The 22,021-nt window shown below is 33.6% G+C and overlaps 6 protein-coding genes across 9 annotated transcripts in view; 2 read left to right on the top strand and 4 right to left on the bottom strand.

Moving 5' to 3' along the window:
* Positions 1-14: 14 nt before the first annotated feature.
* Positions 15-2,207, bottom strand: LOC119638736 (mitochondrial-processing peptidase subunit beta). The gene is made up of 5 exons (XM_038035707.1): positions 1,858-2,207; positions 1,502-1,714; positions 1,114-1,442; positions 682-1,058; positions 15-620 (listed from the first exon to the last, which is right to left on the bottom strand). The coding sequence occupies exons 1-5, from the start codon at positions 1,924-1,926 to the stop codon at positions 184-186; spliced, it is 1,425 nt and encodes a 474-aa protein (XP_037891635.1). The 5' UTR covers positions 1,927-2,207; the 3' UTR covers positions 15-183.
* Positions 2,208-2,365: 158 nt separating this feature from the next.
* LOC119638739 (cyclin-C) lies at positions 2,366-3,417 on the top strand. Its single transcript, XM_038035712.1, has 2 exons — positions 2,366-3,039; positions 3,107-3,417. The coding sequence occupies exons 1-2, from the start codon at positions 2,452-2,454 to the stop codon at positions 3,320-3,322; spliced, it is 804 nt and encodes a 267-aa protein (XP_037891640.1). The 5' UTR covers positions 2,366-2,451; the 3' UTR covers positions 3,323-3,417.
* Positions 3,331-6,566, bottom strand: LOC119638737 (GPALPP motifs-containing protein 1). Of its 2 annotated transcripts, none has more exons than XM_038035709.1 (3): positions 6,034-6,566; positions 3,958-4,640; positions 3,331-3,828 (listed from the first exon to the last, which is right to left on the bottom strand). In XM_038035709.1, exons 2-3 carry the CDS (start codon positions 4,572-4,574, stop codon positions 3,429-3,431), a joined length of 1,017 nt encoding a protein of 338 aa, XP_037891637.1. In that variant the 5' UTR covers positions 4,575-4,640; positions 6,034-6,566; the 3' UTR covers positions 3,331-3,428. The 2 variants fall into 2 exon arrangements, with proteins under 2 accessions (XP_037891637.1, XP_037891636.1); XM_038035708.1 differs by lacking the exon at positions 6,034-6,566 and adding an exon at positions 5,617-5,688.
* On the bottom strand, positions 4,855-6,043 carry LOC119638738 (phosphatidate cytidylyltransferase, mitochondrial). The gene has a single exon (XM_038035710.1). It carries the CDS (start codon positions 5,979-5,981, stop codon positions 4,986-4,988), a length of 996 nt encoding a protein of 331 aa, XP_037891638.1. The 5' UTR covers positions 5,982-6,043; the 3' UTR covers positions 4,855-4,985.
* Positions 6,567-8,382: 1,816 nt separating the features above from the next.
* Positions 8,383-22,021, top strand: part of LOC119638720 (exosome component 10) — a 55,952-nt gene continuing 42,313 nt past the window's right edge. Inside the window, exons 1-5 of the mRNA XM_038035671.1 lie at positions 8,383-8,524; positions 8,581-8,694; positions 8,761-10,446; positions 10,524-11,204; positions 11,276-11,339. Coding sequence (XP_037891599.1) covers positions 8,420-8,524; positions 8,581-8,694; positions 8,761-10,446; positions 10,524-11,204; positions 11,276-11,339 — 2,650 coding nt within the window. The 5' untranslated portion in view covers positions 8,383-8,419. The remainder of the gene's footprint in view (positions 8,525-8,580; positions 8,695-8,760; positions 10,447-10,523; positions 11,205-11,275; positions 11,340-22,021) is intronic.
* On the bottom strand, positions 11,637-17,334 carry LOC119638721 (glycosaminoglycan xylosylkinase homolog). Of its 3 annotated transcripts, XM_038035674.1 has the most exons (7): positions 17,260-17,334; positions 17,101-17,199; positions 16,825-17,026; positions 15,137-16,640; positions 12,229-12,806; positions 11,960-12,160; positions 11,637-11,888 (listed from the first exon to the last, which is right to left on the bottom strand). In XM_038035674.1, the coding sequence occupies exons 4-7, from the start codon at positions 15,413-15,415 to the stop codon at positions 11,681-11,683; spliced, it is 1,266 nt and encodes a 421-aa protein (XP_037891602.1). In that variant the 5' UTR covers positions 15,416-16,640; positions 16,825-17,026; positions 17,101-17,199; positions 17,260-17,334; the 3' UTR covers positions 11,637-11,680. The 3 variants fall into 3 exon arrangements, with proteins under 3 accessions (XP_037891602.1, XP_037891601.1, XP_037891600.1); XM_038035673.1 differs by having other exon boundaries at positions 16,825-17,199; XM_038035672.1 differs by lacking the exons at positions 16,825-17,026; positions 17,101-17,199; positions 17,260-17,334 and having other exon boundaries at positions 15,137-16,761.

Genomic DNA, 22,021 nt, shown 5'->3' with positions numbered 1-22,021 from the left:
GAACAACTGGCAACTTCAGTTTATTCAGGTTGTTTTTTAATCACATAATAGTTTATTAATCACGATTAATTTGTTCCTTACACAAGAGAAATTTATATTTACTTTCAATAATTTAGATTTAATTTATTAATCATTTTTCGCAAACATTTAAATCACACTCCCCTTGAATCTCCCTATTCAATTTTAAACCCTCAACCAGTACATAGATGAACGAATTCTGTTATAATCTGGCAAATTTTCGACAGGACCAACAGCAGCAACGGCAGGACACCTATCGTAAATGTATTTCATAGCAACATCACGAATATTTTTAACATCAACGGCTTCAATACGTTGTTCGAGTTCATGCAACGGTATACGCCGCCCGTAACAAAGAATTTGTCTACCTATATCTTCGCAAATGGGAGTAGTACCATCGAGTTGCAATAACATATTGGTTTTTAGTAAATTCTTGGCACGGTCAACTTCAGCTTCCGTGACCATAGTGCAAAGACGCATCCATTCCGTTTGAATATTAAATAACATATTTTCACACTCTAACGGATCGCAAACGTAATAAATTCCCCATAGGCCTGTATCCTTATAGCATGTATTGAACGATTGGAAACTGTGGCAGAGATCTGCCGCCATGAAAATTATAATCGGATAAGAGCTTTAGATAACGAAAACGAGAAAACTTACTATCTTCAGCACAGGCACGGGCTAAATTGGAAGCATTATTAACTCCGCCTCCCTGAGAGCGATCCCATGCGCCAATCAATGTATTGGCCACCATCAAAGGAATGTTATCTTGATCCGACCAACCGCAACCTTCAACAGCGATGGCAACATGGGCCAACGGAAGCGAATCGTCACGAACACGAACTTCAGAGCCAGTGAAACGGCAAGGATCCATTGATGGTGGTTTGCCATCGAACGTGTTTTCCATTTTACCCAAATACTGTTCGGCCAACTGCACTAATTCATTATGTTTCACGCCACCAGCACCAGATAAAACGATGCGCGAAGCCTTGTAATGAGTGTTGATGTAAGCTTGCAAATCGTTTCTGCCAATACTCCTAAAATAACGATAAATTAAATATTTGAAATAAGAAGGTTCGCGAACAAATTCACTTGATATTTTTCGTGGGCCCTAAAATAGTTTGACCCAGTGCAGTTCCTTGGTAGGCAGTGGCGTGCAGATGATCGAAAACTACTTCTTGTAAATTGCTTTCAACTTCTTGCATTTCACGTAAAATCACCGAGCGCTCACGTTCGATTTCAGATTCGCCTAATTTTGAATATTGTATAATATCAGCCAAAATTTCGACAGATTTTGGTACATCTTTTGACAAGCACTTGGCATAGAAAACTGTTTGTTCCCGCGAAGTGTAAGCATTCAAATGGGCGCCCATATTCTCAACTTCTAATTCTAAATCTGTCTGAGATCTTTTAGAAGTACCCTTTAAAAGAAATATAGTCTTTCAAAATTTCTGCAGACCTTAACAGAAGTTTAACTTGCCTTGAAAGCCATATGCTCCAAAAAGTGGGCAACACCGTTGTTTTGTGGCGTCTCAGATCGAGAACCGGCATCAATCCAAAGGCCTACTGTGGCAGTAGAAGCACCCGAATCTTCGCTAGCAACGCGCAAACAATTGTCCATTATAGTCACTTGGGTCGCTGGAATGTTCAGGAGACACTTCGTCATTAGTTCTGCATTAGAAGCTTTGAAGCGCTGCAAACAGATTTATTAGGCTTCGTCTTTTTCTAATGGATAGATACCTTTTTCGAATTTTTCCAAGTATCCGAAATCTTGTACGTTGATTATGTAATATTTCTTCCAAAAGAGGAAAAAAAAGGATATTTGCAATTAATTACCTTTAACATGTTTACTCCTTTGGAGAGCGGTCGCAAATTTTGCGAAATGCCAAGTACACACATAGCCATTTTTTATTTGAATTTTTATTCGATCGGAAAACTTATGAATGTGTCCTCGAAATAAGACTAGCCAATAATGATTTCAGAAAATTAATTTTCTTTAATGAAGTTAGTTATCTTAAATGACAATCAGAAATTTCGTAATGTCGCAAGCAGTAGATAAAAGTTTAAAAAAGTAATTTCTTTTTTTTAATTTAGATTTGCAATATAATTGCCTTGAAAGTGAACACAATGGAATTTTCAACTTTATAATAAAGTTTTTTAAATTTCAATTTCTAAATTTTGTAGATACATTTTTTTTTAATTACGATAAGCAAGTCCTTTAAGAAAAGAATTTGGCTTTTATTACCAACCCTTCGAAAAAATATTATTTTCCGAAAATTATATATTTAATGACGGTTTCGCGTGTGTGGCATCACTATGCGTAACGCAGCTAACAGCTGATATTCTGTCGAAATTACCGGGAAAGGCAATAAACCAATTTTTAACGCAGTCTAAATTTCGAGTGCTTCTCCAATTGCTCTGGAAATTTCGATGGCTGGAAATTTTTGGCAAAGTTCTCATTCCCAACAGTGGATTTTGGATCGTCAAGACTTAATACGAGAACGTCAATACGATTTACAAATTCTATCCGAAGATGAGTATCAAAAAGTGTTCATATTCTTTGCCAATGTCATTCAAGTACTTGGAGAGCAGTTGAAATTACGTCAACAAGTTATTGCCACTGCAACAGTGTATTTTAAAAGATTTTACGCAAGAAATTCCTTGAAAAATATCGATCCTCTACTGTTGGCCCCTACTTGTATACTTTTAGCATCTAAGGTTGAAGAGTTTGGTGTGATTTCAAATTCCCGTTTAATTTCTATTTGCCAATCAGTGATAAAAAGTAAATTTAGTTACGCTTACACGCAAGACTTTCCATATCGCACAAATCATATTTTGGAATGCGAGTTTTATTTATTAGAAAATTTGGATTGCTGTCTGATTGTGTATCAACCGTATCGTCCATTATTGCAGCTAGTTCAAGATATGGGGCAAGAGGATCAGTTATTAACATTTAGCTGGCGAATTGTTAATGATTCGTTACGTACGGATGTTTGTTTGTTGTATCCACCATACCAGGTTAAGTGAATTAAATTCACAACAATTATTCATAGTTAAATTAACAAACCTATATATCATTTAACAGATTGCTATAGCATGCTTACAAATCGCCTGTGTCATATTGCAAAAAGACTCGATGAAGCAATGGTTCGCTGAACTTAACGTTGATTTGGACAAAGTTCAGGAAATTGTACGCGCCATTGTTAATCTTTTCGAGTTATGGAAAGATTGGAAGGAAAAAGACGAAATACAAATGCTCTTAGCGAAAATACCGAAACCAAAACCTGCACCTCAGCGATAAAGTTACTTAAAAAATAAATTATTCTCCTTTTTTCATAGTACATAGCTCTAAGAATGAAGACGAATGTATATCCCCTAGTAGAACTACAAGCGTATATTATGATATATCAAAGATATTTAGTGTGACCAGTAGAAAATTTTGTATCTAGAATTTTCGCCTTATCCACTATTTGTTTAGTTTGATTGCTGTCAATTTTATTTATTTTTAAATCCAAATCGCGGCTAAATGGTCGCCTTTCACGTTTTGCATTGCTTTCCTTCATTTCCTTTTCTTTCTTTTTCTGTTCTTTTCGCAATTTTTTTTTATGCATTTCAACAAGGGATTCATCACGCTTATATTTCTTTTCGTGCCTTTTGGCCATAGCTTCTTGTTCACGATCTCGTTGCTTATCATATAAGAGTTGAGCCTTATCTTTTAACGAGTCGCTGGTGCTGGTGCGTTTTGATGTGCAAGGTTTTTCTCCTTTAAAATCAACATTTTGATTCGGTGTTTTCGTCCAATCAGTTCTAAAAATCAAACGAGTAAAATCTTCGATAAATATGAGAAAAATAGCATCACTTCCAAGTGCTTCTAAAGTCGTATTGAATAAATTCTTTAGAAATTTTTTTTTATAATTCAATTTCGAAATGACTTACCTATTACTGAAATCTGGGTTATCTTTTCCATGATAAAAACCGCGTTTCAAATTACTCAGTGATGGCAAACCCTTCTTTAAACCTATCTCTGGTAACTCCAACATCCATTCCTCACGCACATTTTGATCGGCATTTCTGTTAACAAGCGTCCCATCTATAGCTGCCATTTTCAACTGTAAAGCTCTCTCTTCCAACTTTATTTGCGTAGAGCTTAATTCCCCAACTGGTAAAGGCCCATAAGTGTCAATTAAAGATTCTTCAACATTTCCTCCAGTGCTATCATCTCGTTGAGATATTTCTTTCAAGGGGAAACTATGATTTTCTAAAAATTCACCTCGAATAGGTTCTATAATTTGAATTGGCTCCTTAGAAGCTTCCACTTTCTGCCCTATTAAATGAGGGGGTAAAGCAGGGCCAAATAAACTTGTCTCATTATTTGGGACAATATATTTAGATTTCGTAATATCATCTTTGATCGACTTGATAGTTTTGGATTCTTTTTTAGCAGTCTTCTTCTTTTTCTCTTTCTTAAGTTTTTTCCGTTCAGATTTCTTCTTTGATTTCTTCTTCTTTTTTCTTTCCCTTTCCATTTCTGTCAATTCTATATCACTGGACATGACGCGAGAATAACGAGAATTTCGCTTTTCGGTTGAACTTAAAAATGTGATTTGGCCGGTTTGAAACTGCAGAGAGAAGAAGAAAACGCTTACATCAGTTGCGGTCAGTTAGCAATTTATAAATAGTTTATTATTAAAAATTGGATACAAAATATACAACAATAAATTATTAAAAAAAAGAAAGAATAACAAACTACTTTGGTTATATGTAATTATCAAGAAATAAATTACTAATTATTTTTTAAAGCTTTTGTACGCATAAGCTCATCAAATATGTGTTAAATAGACTTTACTTATTTACACACTAATTATCAACTTTAAAGCCTTAATTAAAAAGCGATGAAAATGCATTTGTCCTACAAATAAAAGCAAGTAGAGAGTGGCAATGGATATGAAAGTAAGATGACCGATTTACGCAGAAAAAGTTTTTAAAGCTTTACGATAACTATATGCTAAGGATTTGACGAATCCAGCGCTTGGAATATTTTTTAAAGATTGTGTTATGCTGCTACGCCATACTATATCGTTTACTGAAACCTGAACAATATCGTGTAAATTTTTTTGCATTGCTAAATGGACAATAACTTCTGCGTACGTGCCTTTGAAAGCAGCATTTTTTAGCAAACGTTTACGTAACTCTGACGGAGCATACCGCAAATGATGTTCGTTTACACTTGGTGACTTATCTTGTTCAAAATATTCTACGTTCCGAGTTTTGGTTTTAAATTTCATGGCCACATATTGACTTAAGGACTTCATGGCTGGTTCATATAATTTGAAAAACTCTGGTAACTGAGCTTTTACTATGTTTCGTACTTTATTTTTATTCTCACCGAAAATCATACGAAAATCTCCTTTATAACTCAGATTTGATATGGCACAAAACAAATCAAATGCTGTAAACTTTTCGGGTAGTAATAGCAAAGCAATTTGGAAAGCAATGTTTAAGTTATTTGCTAATGCATCCGTCAATAATTGATCGCTTTCGAATGGCACAATATCACGAACCGGCTTATGCAAGCGTCCAGCAATATATAAATACCTCCATTCCAATAAATCTTGTAACAGATGCTCCCTTGATATTACACCGTATTTTATATTTACACCCAAATCCGGGAATGGCACTAAAGTATTAAAATACACTTTGGCTGCAAAATATTCTTGATATTTCATAATAAAAGTAGGTCCCAAATGTCTTAACGCCGAATAATGGCTTTCATGACGTTCAATGTTTTCAGCATGCCAACCCAAGGGATCTTTTACACAAAATATTAAATCAATAATATTGTCTCTCTGTTGGTCAATTTTTTTGTAGCCTAACTGCTGCTTTACTCCAGATCCATAGGCAAAAACATATGCTAGGCCGCCCCGAGGGAAACGTGCTAAAATATCTCTAAAGAGACTCATCGATACTAAACTTATCGTAAGTATTCCAATTAATTAGCTAATAAATATTTACTTTTAAAGGATATAATAAAAAAATGTTGAAACTTTCATTAATACTTCTTTTACAATAATGTCACTTCAGCTTTGTTGTTGTTAGTCAGCAGCGGCTAAATAAATTTCATAATGTGACAAGTATGTTCAGTATTACAAGCTAACAGAATTGCCATATAATGGTGTTTTTGTCACACGCTCAACAAAAACTCGTACGTTACACATATAACATTTTATATTTCGCTACGTAAATAAATGAAATATGTGAATGCTGAAAGAAGCTTTGAATACAAAACAAGCAGAATTCTTCTCTACTTCTTTTTAATATCACATAGGTAATAAGTAGATAAGTTAAAAATATGAGTTATACATCACGTTTTATGTACGTTTTCGCCACTTATTATTGACACGTTCTGTACGTGATATAGTCTATGCCAATCTCAAACTTAATATTCGCTTACTTTTTTATAAGGAAGACAATCATGTAAGCAGGTGACAATAAAGTAGGCGATAATCGCCAAGAGAATCTAATCGTGTTGGCAAATTTGCTGGCGATTATCGCCAACTGCGCTCTCTCAGTACGTCAAATCTGGCTATAATAAAATTGCTATCTCTGAGAACAAATTTGTATTGAGTAAACCAAGCAAACTCACCACAAATCTCAAAAGCAGCTGCAAAGAAAAAACACCAACAACTATTTGAAAATGAATTATTTAAAATTTTAAAAAAATTAAAGAAAAAACATTTTTGTCCAAACTTACATTTCTGAATTGTGAAGAAAGAGAAAAAAAAATTTGGTAAAAGTAAGTACAATCTTGTCTTAAATATAAAGCTAAATTAAGCAATGTTCACCAATGCGTCGTAATTTTCTTTTATGCTCGATAATTGAGGAGAAGAATCGCGACGCAGAAGAAAGGATCACCATGAAGCGGGCGAGAAGGCTTTATGAGATGCTTCTGATCACCTACCTGCACTAGTACGTAATACAGTATTTAATATGTCGAACGTCTAATTACAGTTTTTGAACATTTCTACATAAAACATTTTATATACTAGATCTTCTCTTTATTTGTCCATATATGAACATGCAAAAAAAACATTTTTGCCATTCAGGAGTGGAGGAGAAAATTTAATGTAATGATAACGAATGGTGTATTTGTATGATTTAAGCAAATCTGTGAAAAACAATATTTAATATCTAAATTTTCCTGTAATAAAAAAAACTACAATTTTAAACACTGCATTTAACTTTATTATTTTTGTCGCTTACAAAATTCTACATAATTTTCTATCCATTTCACTTTTCATGCTTCTTACTGTTTACCACAAGTGGTTGGTTTATATAAAACAAGTAAACGCCAATTTGGCTCTCGTTTTTTACGCCGCTCTCAGTTATTAATGCATCCAAATGGAAAATTTGGGGAGAAGTATTGGAAAATATTGGAAAGCTGGTGCTTGATTAGCTTCTTGATGCTCATAAATATATTGTACCGGTCTTCTTCTTGATGCTCGTAGTGATAGTCAATTGCATCAAAAAAAACCAGGCGATAACGACGGCGACTTCTCGCTTGCATGATTAACCTTCTGATTGCTATTGATTTATTTTTATTATTGTCATTACTGTTGCTCCAAATCAGTAATTTCTGAAACTAAATAGAAAAGGTACGGCTATTGACTATATATACAAACAATTCTTGTCAAACTCATCTTGCCTTCCATGTTATCATTAAAATTTATTAAAATCATTTCAGTTTTCCATTTAGTTATTTAGAGTGGCCTTGGTGGAAGCATAAACCATTTTTTGGCGTATTGAAGATATGTCTGGTACCCAACTTTGTTGCTGTTATTGTATGTACACATTTATACATACATTTTTATTATGATGATCATATCTAATATAAATTTATGCATAATTAAGATTTTTGTTGTTCAGTTCAAAACAATTTAAATCAGAGAGAATTTTGAATTAACATTATGCCATAATTGCGCTCTTGCACTCTACATTAATCACTTCATTTTTTGTAAGTTTACAATTGATAATATTAGTTGATAAAGAAAAACCAAAACTGTTTTATTCATTTCGTACATTTCTCGTAACTTAATTGCTTTCTCAGATGATTGTGAATCGAGGTGAATTTGAGGTCCGCTCATTAAATATAAATATGATTGCTATTTATTGACATGAAATTAATTCGAAGACAATCCAAACGCAAAAATAATAGGAATCTATTAATTCTAAATAATAGGAATTTGTTAACCCTATTTTTAACGTGCAGAGTGTTATCGTACCACAAGAATGCCGACAAGTGCTTATTTTGTATAAATAGAAACTCACAGTCGACAAAATATAAAAAAATATCGTAAAAAATTTTTAAGAAACTCTTTCAAAATCATTGTTTTTAGCTAAAATGGCATCTCAAGAAGAAGAAATAAAAACAGCAATAAAAGATTCGCAATCTGAAATGGGCAAAGCAGTTATAGGAGAAAGCGTGTCAGTGAAAGATTTTACAAAGGTAAGAAAAGCAAAAAGTGAACATAAATTATTGCTTTTACTTTATTCTTTTATTAGAAAGGTTTCTCTGAAATTGTGGAAGCCACAAAATGTATTAACTCGTATCCTCAAGGGGCTTCACGGGATCTTTATTGTGCTTATCCCACTTTTGGTAGAATTATAGATGAACAGGTCAGTGGTGCTCCGTCAAAATGAACAAATTATCAATATGTCTATGATTACTGTTTATTCACACAGTCGCATCGTATACTTGGTTTAATATCACATGTTTTTAAATGGCAAAACATTCGTGGCAATATACAACGACGTCAACCGGACGACCAATTTGATATGTTGTTAGAATGTAATGACGCTATTTTTGATAGGCTACAATCGAATTTAGATGAATTGGCGGGCATAAAAAAGAACCCACAAACTGTGGTAGTGGAATCGCGCATTAATAATATAACTCCAGTAAAGACAACAACATGCAAAGGGGCATGGAATCTAAAAACCAATGATATAAGGCCATTGATGTCAGCGCGTCTAATTACGGCGAAAAATATTCCTCGGCCACAGGTGAAGTTTCAAATTCCTGTAGATAATAAAGCAGACAAACCTTTCATGCCCAGGATAAAGGATAAGCCGAACTCGTTAAAACCATTAGCCATATTGCCCGAGTATGATGAATCCGGGGACGTTGTCTGCTACTTGCATCCTTACGAATTTGAGCTAATGAAGTTCGAAGTTCCGAGTGGACAGCTAAAGGCGAAGGAGTCTTGTCAAGTACCAAAAGACATGAAAGACACCGAGTTAGTATATGTGGACACAGCGGAAAAGTTAAAAAATGCCCTGCAAGAATTAAGTCAGGCGAATGAGTTGGCTGTCGATGTCGAGCACCACAATTATCGTTCGTTCCTAGGTTTCACTTGTTTGGTGCAAATCTCTACTAAATTAAAGGATTATATATTTGATGCCTTAGAACTAAGAGATGATATGCATATTCTTAACGAAGTGTTAACTAATCCAAAAATAGTGAAAATCTTCCATGGTGCTGATTTGGACATAGAATGGTTGCAGCGCGATTTGTCCTTATACATAGTGAACATGTTTGACACACATCAAGCGGCGAAAGCGTTGAATTATGCACGGTTGTCGTTGGCTTTTTTATTAAAAATTTATTGCGATATTGAAATAGACAAGACATTTCAATTAGCCGATTGGCGCATACGCCCTTTGCCTGATGAATTAATCGCTTACGCTCGACAAGATACGCACTTCCTGATTTATGTGTATGAACGGCTCACGAATGATTTATTGAAGGCTGGTAACGAACAGCCTCAACTCTTGCGCGGCGTTTATCAGCGCAGTACGGAATTGTGTAAGAAACGTTACGTTAAGCCCGTCATAACGCTGTCATCACACCTTGATATGTACAGGAAATCGAAAAAGCTATTTGATAATCGTCAATTACACGCATTACGAGAGATTTTCCAATGGCGTGACGCAATAGCTCGTCAGGAAGACGAAAGTTATAATTACGTCCTCCCGAACCACATGATGTTGCAAATTGCAGAGAACTTACCGCGAGAAATGCAAGGAATATTGTCTTGTTGCAATCCAATCCCACCGTTGGTTAAGCAGCATCTATATCCATTACATCAGATCATATTGAAGGCCAGAGAACAGCCTTTAGTAAAACCGATAATGGACACTGAGATCACTCATCGGACTGTCTCCATAAATGTAAAAGATTACAATAGCAAATTGTATTGCCCCCATGATCTGACGCACTTGGAAGAAATTCAGGATTTGCCAACACTGATTAATTTTAAATCAGATTCTGAGCAGCAAATTATCTCCGATGATGGAGATCGGGTGACTCCAGTTCGTTTGAAGAAAGCTACTTTGCGTTTTTATGAAAAGCCAACCAACTGCGAAGAGGTTTGCATTTGGTAAATTTTAATTTCTTTTTTTAAAGTCTAATTGATTTTTGTTTTTGTGTTCTTATTTTGGCTTAGGAACGATTAATAATGAAACGCAAGCGAAAGGAAAAAGATTTGATTTTGCAACCGTACTATCGCTATTTAGCCATGTTGCCTATCGTTGAGAAAGAAAAGTTGGACGAGGCTGCTCGCATTGAAGCCGAAGAAAAAAAAATTCAGTTATGTCCGACAACGGTCGTAGATAATAGTGTGACTGAGGAAGAAGTAATTAAGAACGAAGAAGATGCGTTCCGCATATCAGTTAAAGAAATGCTTAAACGAAAACGTGAGGAAAGCTCTAGTTCAAAAACTGCCGCTTCCGTCCATTCGAATGTGAAACGACCAAAAACTGGCCCACGAAACAATCAGTTCTGTACAGAAAAGCGATTAAATGGTAGCGAGGAGGCACTAAATAGGCCAGTAAATGGTGACCGAAGTGCAAACGACAACGATGTTAATAACGACGACTTGAATATTTTGTCTGAAGAGGGACCTAGTTCGTCGCAGTCTCTTGTACAAGAGCAACAAAAATCGAATAAAAAAAAATTAAAAAATAAACATAAAAGCAATAAATCAGGTCCATCGTCTAAAATATATCAAAGTTCAAATAAGCCAATTCAAATAGATTTCGATTACAATAAAGTCGATTTTAACAAGTTTAAAGGCGGCGCGCAAAAAGCAAAACCTACGGAGTTCAAGCAACGATTTCATGGGAAGGTAAGTAGGTCGGAAGTTTTTATGAAAGAGCACTATATAAAAAGTGAAATTGTTCTTTGCTTTATTTTCAGAATAACGCTAACAAATCACAAAACAAGAAATTAAATAAATTGTTCACGTTCTCTCAAGGAAAAGGTAATAAGAAATAGTAATCTGGTTCAAAATTTATTATTTTCTATCTTCTTTTTTTTTTTATCTAACTAAATTTAATTTAATAATCAGTAACAGAAATATCGTAAATAAATTTCAACAAATTGAGTTCAATTAAGAATTGTTTTCAAATTAAAAGAATCTACGGGTAGATAAAATGTACTTAAAGAGTCTATGAATCACTTTGATGTTTTTACTTAAAATTACATTGATTCCTTTTACATGCAAATTTTATTAATAATTTAAAAGTGAATAAGAAAATTCAACAACAATGTCTTTTTAGAATAAAATATAATATAATATGATATGTTTGCTTAGGAAATATTTTATAAATTCTTTAACATTTTCTCTCCTTCACGATCCAGACAGTATTCGACCACTGCATAGACGACTAGTAAACGTCTTTCGACACCTCTTTTATGTTTATCGGTTATTAGAGGATACAAAGCGTCGTGCTTTGAGAGACGATCTATTAATTCTGTCAGTACGCCGCCAGAAAATACCTGTAAGCGTTCCCAGGTAGTAGCACGTAATCTATTATTTGACAAAAATTTCGAATTAAGAAAATACATTAACGAAATGCTGCGCCTCGGATAAATACTTACAAACAGCACTGATAAAGGGGAGCTAATATGTCCAAATGATCTTTACTAGGATTACCAAATGCTTTACCATTATCGATTAGAACAACACGTTCTTCACGGGTCTCATAGTGGTGACGATCACCGTTTTGTATTAGATAATCGAAAATAGCTACGTCTATTAAATCCAAAAGTCTTATGGTTTCCATTTTTCCCTTTAAAGCTCTTTAAAGTAAATTTTGTTAAGCTATGTTGCTTTTATATATAAATGTATATCTTTTTTTTGAACTTACTTGCAGTAGTTCATATCGTCCTCCCAAGGTGCACGTTTATCGTCTTTGTATGTACGCTGCCACGGTGAACGTTTTTTGCTTAATTGTCCCGGTATTATGTAGATCAGCACACCCTCAATATTATTCTTTTCATCACCGCACACAGTCTCCTCCTCATTGCAATAGTGACACTTGCCGAATAAACAATATTGTTCGGTACCGTTTTCTTCTGGCGTTATCGTCATCGTATTTTGTAGCTCATTATCGCCCTTTTCATAGATATCTCTTTTTAAGTTTACTATACGCCCCACAACAATAGGCGTCGAACGAAAATCCAATACAGCACCCAAGTAGAATGCGTACACTTCTGCTACGTGTCGATCCTTGCCGCCATAAACTGGTCCGTCAATTACAATATCACGAGGATACCATTGAGGTTTGAATATGATTTTCTGTTGATTTGCCAAACGCATCAACAGCTTTAGTTGAGTGCCACGCGCCAAATTATAGACTTTTGTTATAGGTTCTAAGCGCAAAGTTTGTAATAATTGCCCCATTGAGGAGTCGTATTGCGGGTAAATTTCATTTTCATGCGGCCACTAGAGAGAAACGAAATACGGCATACGACGCTTTTTTTACTCTAATGTAAATTTGAACCTTTTTTTTTTAGTTTTGAAAGTAAATTGTTTAAAATTAGACATAAAGACGCTATGGGCAGTGAAGAAGATAAGCGAAATGTGTGTGCAAGAGATGAGTACGCATGCCCTCCTTGTGGGCCCAACACAAAAAGAGATTACTTCCTTCTCTTTTAGAAGTTCCCTTTCTTGTCTTTAGTAAGTGGGAGGAAAGAAGTAGATCTGATTATCTTGACAATTGTATCAGGTTCGAAAGCATTTTCAATAGTTATTTCAAAACTCCTTGTCACTTTATTTGTTAACTCCAAAATGAACGACAAGTTTGGGATTTGGTATTTTGTATTCTTTTGGAAAAGAAGTCTAATCCTGGTATAAGAGTATATTAAGTTTGTGCAGGCTTATGCAACAGCAAGAAGGACTTGAGATATATACATCTTTTATTATTGTTTATCTGTCTGTCTTGTTTCCTAACGTGCTTTGGCTCGGTATTCAAAATAGTTCGGATCGGATGACTTTCTTGACCATTTCCCATGTTACGCCTCATTTCAAAAAGTCGATATATGGGTAACTTTAGTGGGATGTAAGCTATTTAATGCTGAACCGTGCCCTACTCTAATGTTTTTACTTGTTTAAGCTCAAAACGAGTTAAAAGTAATTTAACACTCGACTTTGCAAATATTTATTAGAAATGTTTGCTTGTGCTGATAACACAAATATTTTAAAAGTTTTAAATGAGTTTATTTTCTATTTTATTAAACTATATTAATATGTTTTTGTAGTTTTTATGAATGTGTCCAATGTCCAATTTTTACAAATCTATATTTGATTTTAAAATGAGCAAAATAATATAACCTTAAAAATCGCTTCAGATATAAAATTCCATTTCAAAGTATTTGAACGTAATTGCGCATCTACTTTAAAATACAAAAGGAAAAACTGATGGCCCCAGTCTGGTAGGTTTGTGTCCACTCAATACGTTTTATGTCCTTATCGACTGAGAACTAGCCTATAGCTACGATCGAAGGAATTGCTATTTCATAGAGTAGTGCATATCACAATATTTTTTGCGCTTTCTAGCAGCTTTGGAAGCGCCTAACATATGCGTAAAATTTCGGCAGACTTTTTTAAAGAGTACATAAGGAATGAAAATGTTTCGCATAAATCTTGCTGTATATTCAGCAAGACGGTGAGCTAGAAAGAAGGTTTTTGATCTCTATTACCTGGTCGAGGTACTAACTATTCCTCAGAAGATTTTTGAAAATTGTAAAACCGGTCTAATTGTTTATATGTAACTTCCAAAAACTGAGACTTTTGTTGATTGCCTTCTGGATGCGGGCAATATGAATTTTTGTGCTCAAGGAAAGCTAAAACGGATAGTACATTATTATTGCTCTCGACAAACATAAGTGAAAAATAGAATTTTTTTAAATTCGGTCACCTGTTCGATCCCCTTTGGACATTAACGCTTAAAGGGTTATTCGAATATTTTCAGTTATACTAAGTAAACAAATTTTCTGCCTGACTGCCCTGACTGACAAATTCTAAATTTTCGAGTTCTTGTTTGAATACCTTTTCATATCAAAATTTGCTAAAGTTGTAACTTGGAAAATGCAGTGAAGTCTAATAACTTTTTTTCGAACAGTTTCCTAATTTATTATTATGTATATTATTAATAATAAATATTTATAATAAATGTTTATAATATTTATTAATAATAAAACTTTACAAATAATAATTATTAATTGTAATAAAATTGTTGTGCTAATAAAACCATAGACTGCTTTGGCATAATTACTTTATAACAACGTAAATAGGGACAGCCTAAGTGAACTACATCATAACCAGTCAAAACATGATTATTAAATTATATTTGCTACACTAAACTCCTTTCCGCCTTTATAGTCTAACTTTGAAATTTCGTTTAATTTGTTATTTTTTAAATGATATTTCTTTGCCATTTGCAAGTTGACCTAGTACTTGTACAAATGATATATCTCTGTAGTGTCTGCATTCTATTGCAACTTTTCCCAACTCAACACAGGGCTTAAGTAAATTGGCTGCTAATGTTAAGAACATATTCATTTCATGCACCTTCCTATTTATATATACTATAGTATCAAAATCATGACGAATAGAAAAATGTCGATATCACTATTTAATATTCATTATATTGATCGAACTACTCGGCAAGACTTATTGATAATAGCTAAAATACTATACATTTATTTATTCTCATTATCAGCTTTTTTTTTTTTTTTTTTGGTTTTTCACATGTCTCCTTTTGAACTACTCACCCAGTTGGCTATATCCCATAAAACGGAGGCATTCTCGTAAGCAGCGGGCTTATAATTTTTTAACAATTTATTGCGATACATAAAGAAACGTGGATTACGATTTAGATAAGAAGGCTTAAGATGTCTGATTTTCGAACGGATCACATTCTCTAAGGCACGTGTACTGGACAGTGGTATTTCTTCGGCATTCAAATAATACATAAAATAGAAATTGGCGCCGACAGCTATACAAACAAGACTTACGAGAGCCACAATAATTATCACAGTCCGTTTATTCATTGTCAGCTATTCGTTGAGAGCGACGGCAAAGATTGCACCAATGATAATGACAACAAAGACAAGAACAATAATGACGACGACAATGTTAATTTACAATTAATCGATTGTTGTTTATTACGTTGTTGTTGCCGCCAATGTTGATAGAGGCAAAGATGATGATAATGACGATGATGTTGCAAAATTAAGAAATATAGTAACGCATTGGTTATATATGAATCGCACCTATGGTGAGATGTAGTGATCTTGTCGCTATTGTGAAAACAGGCAGATGCAGTAGTAGTCTTATTATTGTTAAGTTTAGCTGAATACGTTGAGAGGCAATAAATAATCGTCATTTGAAATTTTGGCGGCACCCAAATTGGCAGCTGTATGGTATTTACATTTGTGTGCGTGTGTTTGCGTAATGTTCCACTTGTTGTCACACTGTCTGTCTAGGTAAGGCGACATGCAACAGCTGTTGTCCTACAAGATATTTCGTTCAGGCTTTCTTTTGCTTTATTTGCTCTGCACGAGTTATGCTTGATATTAAAATATTTACTCGTGCCTTTTTTTTAGGTTTTGTTGGCTTAAATTTAATTAATCGTTAATCATATGACAAGAAGAAATCTCTACGTTTGACTAGATACTTTCAAATTACACTTGTTGTTGTACTTTCAATGATGTTATTTAAAAACATCACATTGTTCATCATTGTGACACTTTTCCTGTGATTTTTTGAATGTTTTCTATTTTTTTCTTATACATATCTAATTATTGTTGCTTATTTTAAAGAAAATGTGTGATTCTCTTTATACTTTAAATTCGCGAAAAATTTAATTTTTTCAACTTTTTATACGTATTTTTTGCGGTATTTTGGTTGTTGGGAATGTTTGGATATTTTCATACTGCTACGGTGGATGCTGGAAACTGAAGCTGTGAGAAGTTGAAAGAATCGTATAACGATTGCAAATTGTACAAAGATATGCTTTCACATAATCAATACAAAAAATGGTGCACTTTATGAGAAAAATGTTACCAAACAAAAGGCATTTTGATAATTTTTTAACTTAAATTATCTGAAACCGACTGAATTGAAGCCATCAACATTCTCGATCCCGGATAATTCCTTATAGACACGTTTCGATAGATTAGACAAGAGACAATCGTCCACTTTTATTAAAGAATGTAAAGACACGCAACCGCAAAATGGCACTCGTCTCGGTGAAAGACGGAAAACTAATGTAGTCTAAAACAGAGCCCTTTAAAATAACTTGCAGCACATAAGTGCTTACAATTATGTTTTCACTTAGAGGTAAAAAAATTAAAAATAACACTTAATAGAAGCAAGCAAAATATATATATGTATATATATATATATATATATATATACAAAAAATTAGCAACAAATGTTAATAAATTATGGCACAAACACTTATAGAAATTTTTGTTGTTTGTTCTTTTGTTGACACTGAACATGTTAATTGCATCTCATCGGCTAGGCCGCGGTTCATTTTTGCACACAAGAGATGTAGAGAAGACCTGGTAACGAATAAGCATCATAAGCAAACCGCCAATAGATTCTCTTGAATTGGTGACGTATTTATCTAAAATCTTTTTTAATATTTTAATAAACTGCAAAACTAGAAAAACTATATTCAATTGATTTTTAAGACTCTCCGTACTCTGTATGTACGTTTGCTAATAACCTTGTCTCCTGTAAAACCAAAACAAATGTATCCATAGTGAAAACAATAATCCACCGCTCTCACAGTCAGACAACTATAATTGACATGCGTCTCTTGTTTCTATACAAACATATATTACCGTTTATTTCTTATATATTTTAATAAATAAAATATGCTTACAATAACAGCCTTCTTTTACTAATAAACATGTAAACAATTCTTAAGTTCGAGTAGCTTATGGACAGGGTTTCCAGCACAGATTATTTTGTATTTTTTTGACATTTTCGAAACAAACAAACCTGATAACTAAGTAGTAGCTAAAGCGCAGCCATGTTATATTTGGGAAAAAGCGTTAAAAAAAGTGAAGCTAGAGGAAATGGTTTCAAATTCGTGAAAACATTGCACAAATTGCAAAATAGTTATTTAGTTAGTTAACTAACGCGAAAAAAAGAAAAAAAAAGGATTAAGATAAAAAAAATTGTGAAATTGTTAATACTCGTGAGTTTTTCAAAGTGTTAAATGGAAGCAAAATAACGTGACGGTTGACGTTTATAGCAAATACAATTGCAGATTGCAAGATTTGGCCAGCGCAAGTATTAAATGGGCTGCGCCATTATTACATTTTTTTTTTTTTTTTTTTGGGTTGTTGAGTGGAGATGGACTAAGCCAATAATATTTATTAAATAATACGTTCTTATGGATTCGAAATACTCAAATAGCTTCTATTCCGTTCAGCCAGTAATATTTACTATTCTAGAAACAATTTGCTCGTGTAAACGATCAGTATAAGATGTAGTTTGCAAGATACTATGAACAAGTGTGTGTTTTTTTTTGCAAGAACCGCTTCCAAGCAGGCATCTGATTGTGAAATAAATAACTGAGCAAGAGCGAATTCTTGTAATTATAATAAGAATAGCGAACTACTCGTTTAGTAAAGCTATCGCGGAAAATGCGTTTGCGAGCAAAATAAATCACACTACATTGTTGAGTTTAGAAAGAATCGAAATTTTTATAGTATTGAAAATGAACCGAGCGTCTATTCCGCAGATTTTTGAACTTAACTTTAGCTTCTCGCCTTCATAATTAATAGAAAATTCAAAATAAGCATATAATAATCTCATATGCATATTTTAAAATTTGTTTAAATAGTCAATTAAGCTTTTCAAGGTGAAAAGCAAAATGCCGGTGGCTCCTTGTATTTCTTAAGTAGTAATTTGACAATTAACTTCTTAGCTTAGTTAACTTAGCTATAAGTTCCGCGAAGTGAATTTTATGTATTCTGGATTTCAGTGCACTGTCGTTGCTTTATTGTTAGCGTCGCAACTTAAATAAGATAAGAAATTTTCAATTTACTTTTAAAATAATGTATCGCATAAATTTTTAATTTTTGTCACACATTTTTGTTAATTCCATAAAATTCCAAAATACGATTAAAGCAAATTGAAATATGTGATTTAAAGTTTTTTATATTAAACTCCAATATTCGTTTCATAGCTTGTTGTGAAGATGATGTTAAGCATTTGTGAAAATCCAAAGGACAAGTTTCGACATTAGAGAAAGCGATAAAAGAAAATAACTCATTTCGAAATAATTGTGTAGTCCGGCTTGTGACAGGGAGGAGCTTATTTAATCAAGTCTTTTTTTTCTTCCTGGCAACCAAATGAAGAAAGTTTATTTCATGTAATAGATTGTGTTCATCCATGATAACTCTCCCATAATAAAATTTATTAACACGATCTACATTTAGCTCGGAACCGTCCAGCAATGCAAACAATATGGTAGGCTATCTTAGTGAAGCGATATAAACAGAACAGGGAGGCCCTTGCCAGTGGTTTCTTGTAGCCTGAGCGAAATCGCAAATTCATTTGCTTCATTTGAAAATTATAGCACGAGTTATATCTTGAACTCCTGCGGAAATAGTTACTTATGTCGGCGTTGGTCCAACGTGACTTTGTACATCAATGCATGCTAACTTAGATTCTGCTTATAAAGTAGTAAACGTTGATCAGAACTTAATTTTTCTTTCTCACTCAAGTCAAAGAGAGCACGGAACCGTCGCCGGGTACTTTCAAATGCTTTTATTAAGAAGAAGTTTTTCTGTGACAGAAGAGAGAACAAATATTGAATCTCTTATCATATCGCTAATAAAGGCATGGTATTAATATTTTAGCACCCATTGATTGCAAACAATAAGGGGCCCTTTTAGGCTCCTCCTGGTACCAAAAGTCTGACCTGCTCTATGATATAAATTTAATGGCCGCAGTGTAAGGAGGTACAGTTTTGCCAAGCATGTTGTAGAACTCCTCACGAATGCTTTTTTTTCTTCTTCGTTTCAGGTGCTTTGCGATTTACACTCTTTGGAAGAGATGGCTGAACGGACGTATCGATTGTCTATTCTCAATTTATAAACACAACAATTTAGTTGCACCACGGTTTATTCTCAATTTACAAACACAACAATTTAGTAGTCTATGCGTGTGTTTGTCTTATTGTTCTAAACCGACCGATAAATTGAAAATATTGCTATGCGGTACTTTCAATATCGAATTCCATTTGCTCATTTTCCTTTAGATATTACAGAGAACGGAGAGATATTTTCTATTTGTTTATTCTCTTTACCGCAATATTATTTTTATTTTAGTCGCTGTTAAGTTTTACATGCAACGAAATACGTACAAAATGTACTGTGTACGTGTGCACAGGAAATGGAGCAACAGTTAGAAATCCCTGTAAATATGCACGAACATATACACAGACCTTCGCCATAATTATTAGTATGGAAACTACATTGTTCAAATCATGAAACCACCCTGACGGCCAAATCCTATGTAATGAAGTAAATATGTTTAAACGAAAGAAAAGAGATGGAATTTAAAAGCTGTACCTGTATTATGGTGCGAGGGACGACAAATAAGTCCTAAAGTATGTCATGTTTTAATAACACCTCTTCTTGTCTTCTTTTTGCCTAGAACAAGAGATATTTGTAACAAAAGCTATGTGCAGGTGGTTGAAAAGCTTAACGCTACAGCATGAAGTACATTATATTTTATTCTTCCACTAGCATGCTTAGTAATAGGAAAAGCAAGCTGCTCGATTACTAAACCGGAAAATGAAAAAATTCTCATATATGAAATTTACATTTAGAAAGAAGTAGCGGCGTCTTTATCGAATTGCTCTAAATTTCTTATTTTCGAATGGCGATCGATTAGATTGCAATAGACCGATTCGCGCAATTACTGATTATATAGTAAGTGACAGATAAATATCATGCTACGATGCAAAAAGTCGGTTGCCTGAGTTTGTATGCTTTCATGATGTTTAAGCGACTTTTTTCTATTTTTCTTGCAAGCGTTTGGCTCGATCATGAAGAGTTTCGTAATGTGAATTTAAAGTCTAATTTCTATTATATGAATAATTTTTCTAAGCACTCTCGTAAAAGCAACAGTCTGTTTGGGTGTATGTTTGCGAAAATTTCTGTTGTTTTCAAGTTTGAGAATTACTTCTCCTTTTCTATTCAATCGTTATGGTAAACCTATGAATATATGTACATATAAATGTACACATGACGTATATCATATCTGTACATATCAATAATTATGCTGACACTATATACTAAAAGATGTATGATATGAGCCGCTTTATGTATATGTATATATATACCGATGTAAAGGATGTTAAGCGAAGTTTTGCTTTGTGAAGTCAGTGCCCGGGTGGTTGTTGCATAGTTCAGTTCGTATTTTTTGTTATAATATTTGGATGCAGTGCAACTCTTAACGGAAAGATATTTATTTACATATTATATGAATTCCCAGGATTTTTGAAATAAGTTTAATTTCCTATAAAGACAATGAAATTGTCGAAGTGCGTTAAAAATGATAATGAAATATCTGTATGTGCAATACAAAATACATCAAAACTCATATTAATACGCTTACACTTATATAAAAAATAAATTTTCTTAAACATTATCGTCTTAAAATTTAACCATGGTACGTCTTGATTGTTATTTATCTATGGAAATCTTGATTTTGATTGAATAGTATTTGGTATTCTTTCCATTTTTTCCAAGACTTGTCAATCTCTTAGAAAAGGCGCAAAAATTTATCATAGGAGTTGCTTTTGTCTGTTGCTTTTATTTTTTCCAATGTTAAGCTTTTATTATTCGTTAAAGTGAAAAGATATTTAATAATGTAGACATATGTACACTAGACGAATATGTTAAAGGCGTTCGTTCTGCAAGGAAAGGAAAAAACCTGTAAGTCATTGCACCGAAAACCATCCATTTCAGCATCCATTCAGTCACTGAAAGTGAAATGTATGTGAATGTTTGCTTTCATATAATGAGAGGAACTCTATTCTCTCTTCGATTTTTTGCACTAATTTGGTTTACAAGTGTTGTCAAACTCAGTTTATTATATAACGCACACCGAAAATGTGTTTTATAAATATTTACTAACCCAAAGGTAATGCGAAAATTGTGCAGATTGCCTATTTCGTCATTTTTATACATAATAGCTCATTATGGGCAACGAACTTCTTTTTCGATTCCATAATCTTATTAATTACAGATCTAGCTGAGTTGTTTGGCTGAAATCAGCTCCCGAAGACATGCAGTGGTTCAATTTGAAAATTTGTCGCACAAACATTCGTTTGCTGACATTGATTTTTGACCAATCAACATGTACCAAAACAAAAGAATTTCTCTTAATATTTACACACAAGAATATCAATCAATATCAGTTTGTTTTTATATCCGCCTGAGTGGCCGAGTAGGCAAGAGTCTCGCCTAGGAAGTCAATGGTCGTGGGGTTCGAATCTCAAGTGCGGTAGAGTTTTTAATAAAAGTCGATAGCTTTAGATGCTAGTGCTTTTAACAGCTTTGTCTTAGAATTTATTTCTCTGGCGAAATTAATAATAATAATAATAATAATATCAGTTTATA

The sequence above is a fragment of the Glossina fuscipes genome, unplaced genomic scaffold (genome assembly GCF_014805625.2).
Source record: "Glossina fuscipes isolate IAEA_lab_2018 unplaced genomic scaffold, Yale_Gfus_2 109, whole genome shotgun sequence".
Lineage (NCBI taxonomy): Eukaryota > Metazoa > Arthropoda > Insecta > Diptera > Glossinidae > Glossina > Glossina fuscipes.
The sequence above is the reverse complement of the archived record's forward strand: the minus strand, read 5'-3'. Positions and strand labels throughout refer to the sequence as shown.